Raw genomic sequence first — 5,000 nt, forward strand, 5'->3', positions numbered from 1 at the left:
GAGAACGAGGGAGTGACGGCAGGCGGCAGCGAGCAAGTGCGGACCACGTGCCACGTGCGGACTCTCAGTGCTTCCCTGCTGATGGAGGGCAACGGAAACGGATCCCTCTCTGCCCTCAGCCACGCCACACACGTCACCGTCCTGTCCCTGCATTGCTCGCGGCGTGTGGTGTTTGAGTCTGAAATTACTGCTGGAATGTTCGCTGTGTTCCCCCGCCTGGAGGACCTGCAGATCATGGGATGCAAAGTGATAGATCTGCCGGCGAGATCTCTGGCAGGCCTGCCGCACCTGAGACGCCTGACGCTGCGGGCTCACCACCAGGACTGGCCTGGGGCTGCTCTCGCTCTTCATGAGGATGCCCTGGCAGATTTAACTCGTCTGGAGAGCCTAGACTTGTCATATAATGCCCTATGGTCTTTGCCCCCTTCCATGCTGTGTGGCCTGCCCTCTCTTATGGCCCTCAATCTCACACACAACCGTCTGCATCATCTGCCAGATCTGGGTCTAGGAGGTAGCTGTTCTCAGGGCACTGACTTAGACAGAGAGAGTGAGCGATCCCTCCCACTGCACCACCTGGATCTAACATTTAACCAGGTTGCAGAGGTGCCAAAGAGAGCCTTCCACAGTGCCCGTGACCTCCTGTCTCTCTCCCTGAAGCACAACCGTCTAGCACACCTTTCTGACTGGGCATTTGGTGGCCTGCAGGCACTCAGGCTGCTCGATCTGTCTCACAACCGTTTAGTGGCAGTTCCACGCACTGCATTATCTGACCTGCACCAGCTGCGTGAATTACGGCTTGCCAACAACTCCCTCAGTGTTCTTTCACCCGCCGCATTCAGCAGTTTGGGCCAGTTACTCACTCTTGATCTTGCCCATAACCAACTAAGCCTCGGACCCAGCAATGCTGAGCCTTTCACAGGTTTGATACGCTTGTTTGTATTAGATCTGTCACACAACCGTCTTGTTCACCTGGGGCCTGACACCTTCCATGACCTTTATTCCCTCCAGGTCCTACGTCTAGCACACAACCAGCTATCCCATTTGGCAGATGCTACCTTTGCAGGGCTTGCTAATCTACACACTCTAGAACTGAGTCACAACCAACTTGGCACTCTGTCAGGCAGAGCTTTACAAGGACTTTCTGTGCTAACCCATCTGTCTATTGACTACAATCAATTAGAAGTTGTTCATGAAGCTTCACTTGATAACTGTTCCTCTTTACATCACCTCAGTATGGCCAATAACCAGTTGCAAATGTTACCTGAAGCAGTGAAGCGAGCACCCCGTCTCCGAACTCTTGACTTCAGCCACAACCAGATTCCCTCCTTGGAAGAGGGTGTCTTACATGGACTCGTCCATTTGCAGGAACTTCGGTTGTCAGATAATGCATTAAGCAACATCAATCGCACAGCCCTCACAGAAGTATCATCTCTCATTCTTCTTGATCTCTCCAACAATTCCATATCTGAAATAGAATATGGAGCATTTGATGCAACTCCAAAGCTCAAAGGACTGAACCTTCACCACAATTTATTAGGTGATGTTAATGGCCTTGCAATCCATCTAGAGAACCTAGTCTGGCTAAATGTGTCTTTTAACACCATAACTTGGTTTGACTATGCGCTTGTTCATAAGAACCTTGAATGGATAGACTTAAGTAACAATATGATCAGCAAGCTAGAGAACTTCTATCAAGTACAGAAATCCATAGGTCTCCAGATGCTCTATGTCTCCCACAATAATATCACAGAAATCAGTGCAACAGTTATCCCAGATGGAATCAAAGAGCTTCATCTTCTACACAATGCAATCTCATATGTTGCCTCCAATACCTTTTTGGACAAAATGAGTGTGTCACTGATTGACCTGAGGTACAATAGTCTCACCTTGCTGGAAGAAGCTGCACTAAGGCTGTCACCTCGTCAATCTCCTGCGCCCCTTCTGCTCTTATCCCATAATCCTCTTGAATGTGATTGTGGTGCAGACTGGTTGTTGAGAGCAGCTGGAGCAGGCCTCTCTGGACCCATGACTGGAGGATCCATCCTCCCACACTTAGGAGATGTAGGATCAGTGCAGTGTCGACTTCCTGGACTCTGGCATGGGGCCATAGTACCACTTATAGTAGTACAACCACAACAATTCCTGTGTACTTATCGTCGCCATTGCTTCACACTATGCCATTGTTGTGATTTTGATGCTTGTGACTGTGAACAAACTTGTCCTAGAAATTGCACCTGCTACCACGATCATACATGGACACACAATGTTGTGGATTGTGGAGGTGGATGGGGATCAATGCCATCTGGTGTGCCTATGGATGTAACGGAAGCTTTTATGGATGGAAACAACATGGGAATTCTTACCTCACATGCTTTGATTGGACGTAAGAATTTGCGTGTTCTTTATCTTAATCACTCTGATATTACAGCAATTCAGAATCGAACTTTCAATGGCCTTAAAAATTTACAAGTTTTAAGACTTGATCACAATAAAATTGAAGCATTACATGGTTTTGAATTTATAGACTTGCATGGATTACGTGAACTTTACCTTAACAATAATCACCTCAGACACCTCAGTAATGTTTCATTTTCTTCATTACGTGCTATAGAATTACTGCGACTTGACAATAACTACATCGTAACCTTCCCTGTGTGGAACTTAGCCTTGAACCCATTCCTCTTAGAGGTCAGCCTGTATCATAATCACTGGAGCTGTGAATGCAGCTACCTGGCCAACTTGAGAGCCTGGCTTGAGGCAAACCGTATAAAAGCAACTAATGCAAGTCTTGTGAGATGTCGACACAACAGCACAGGTATGATGGGCCCACCAGTTCTCTCGGACACACCACTCAGATGTGATCATTATGTTGCAACAACAAGAATAAATAGTCTTATCATTCATGACTATGTTATGTTACTACTTATTACAGCAGCTCTAGTACTCCTTTTGGTTGCTGCAGCTGTGACTGTGGTGGCTTATAGACGGCGGTTAAAGCTTTGGGCTGTTAGCCGCTATGGCAAACGTCTCTTTGAAAAATCTTCAGCATATGTAGAAGAGAGAGAAAAACTCTTTGATGCCTTTGTGTGTCATAGTGCCAAAGATTCGACATGGGTGTGTGGTCTAATGGCACCAGAACTAGAAGCCTCAGGCTACAGGCTTTGTGTTGCTCACCGTGACTGCACAGCACCATCAGCACCTGTAGCTGGTCGTGCTATTGCTGAGAGTATCACATGCAGCCGTCGAATTATCTTGGTATTGTCTCGTGGGTTAGTTGATGCAGAATGGTGCCGCTACGACTTCAAGAGTGCTACTGTTGATGCTCTGCGTGGTGTCAAGCATCGCCATGTGGTGGTGGTCCTGCTTGAAGATGTGCCAAGATCTGGGATGGATCCAGAACTAGGTGCCATTACTCGAACAGCTGGGACAACACTCCATCCTCGGGATCCACGATTTTGGGAGAAGCTTCGACGGGCGATGCCTTCTTTGCGGCCACGATTACCTCAAGGACTCACAGGTTCTATGGGTGGAAAGGCATCCAGTCGGCCCTTAGTGTCAGCAGAACATCAGAATGGCCCATCATGGCCCCTGCCTGAAACGAAGACCTTGGGGCACACATCAGCTAAGTCTCTCATCATCAATCCATACTGGGAGACAGCTGTGGGGTCCAATGTAAGTGAAGCAACATGGTGCTCCAGGAATGGTCCTGACCTCGGTGCACCTCCTTGGGTCAGCAGCCCATCTAAACAAGCTCCGTCCACCTCACCTGAGAATGAGGCGAGGCTGGTAGGGTCACCTACAGGTTCTACAGCCGAAGGCCAAGACCACACTTACATGAGTGTCAGTGAGTGTGGGGAAGTCAGGGCTTCACTGCTCCCAAACAACACCCATTCATCCACATTGGGTGCTAAGCCCTCACCTTGTGATGTGCCCTCAGGGGTAGACAGAGGATCAGCAGGAGAGAAGGCCGAGGGGAATAGTCGGCCTTCCGCGCCTCCCTTGTTTCGCCGAGACGCCCCAGACTACCTCACTCGCAGTTGGATCTTCCACCCACCTCCTAATGAGCAACCTCCGCCCCCGGGCCAGACTTACTTCGTATAGGGTGATAAGCTCATACCCAAACCATCCTATCTGCACGCCTACGCACTCTTTCATTCGTCCCTTTCTACTGAGTGTTGCCACCCGTGCCCTCCCCGCCTGCCCGCCCATTAAGCTAGTGCTGCATCTCGTCCATACCCCTGCAGCAGTAGGGAGCCTAATGCCTGCCCAGCTATCAACCAGTGTGCAACCCTGCCTCTCCCATCACAAGGCTATTGCTCTTGCACACTTATCCTTCTGCTGACCCTCGAGACCCAACCCAAGGTTACCCTCTCCTATTCACCACCACCTCCGTCAACGACCTCGCTCTTAATACCTATCTCTGCTCCTTCATGCTCTTTAACCCCGATCCACTAATCAACACCTCATGCGAGGGATAGGCCCGCACACATTCCGCCCACACCAACAGTCTACCACAGCCATGATCGTCAGTGAGTGCTTAGACTTAATGAGGGTAAAAGCACTGGACACTGAATCAGAGGCCGTGAAAGTTGAACCTGTGATGCCAAATGCATAGAAAAGAAAAAACAATGAAATAAAATAAAAGTATGTAAATGAGGAGGTAACCCGCTAGTGCTTTCTGATATGTGGACGCTGTGGTCATCAGTGTTGTAAAAAATACTACTGATAATATAGATCAAGTAAGGTATTCATCATATGAAATTACTTTGTTACCGTAGATAAGGCAACACGAAAAGCAATTAGCTGCAAAATGTAAATTATAAGCTTAGCAAGAAGCTGTCAGTGTGCATTTATAAATATTGCAGTGTTGCAGTTTAGCTCTGCCCAAAGGGAGTGCCCTGTTGTAAGACTATGTTTTCCTGTGCTGACTCCCAATCTCGGATACTTAGTATGGCAACATCTTGCCAAAGAGGGAGGGAAAATGAAAATAATGACAACTT

General features: G+C 48.3%; 1 protein-coding gene across 1 annotated transcript in view; it reads left to right on the forward strand.

Annotated features, from left to right (window-relative positions):
* Positions 1 to 5,000, forward strand: part of LOC122247735 (toll-like receptor 6) — a 7,893-nt gene that overhangs the window by 1,271 nt on the left and 1,622 nt on the right. Inside the window, exon 1 of the mRNA XM_043007280.2 lies at positions 1 to 5,000. This exon is cut by the window's left edge and continues 1,271 nt beyond it; it is cut by the window's right edge and continues 1,622 nt beyond it. Coding sequence (XP_042863214.2) covers positions 1 to 4,101 — 4,101 coding nt within the window. The 3' untranslated portion in view covers positions 4,102 to 5,000.

This window comes from Penaeus japonicus, unplaced genomic scaffold (genome assembly GCF_977035675.1).
Source record: "Penaeus japonicus unplaced genomic scaffold, GWHDUDI00000001_assembly GWHDUDI00000018, whole genome shotgun sequence".
In the NCBI taxonomy this organism is placed as follows: domain Eukaryota; kingdom Metazoa; phylum Arthropoda; class Malacostraca; order Decapoda; family Penaeidae; genus Penaeus; species Penaeus japonicus.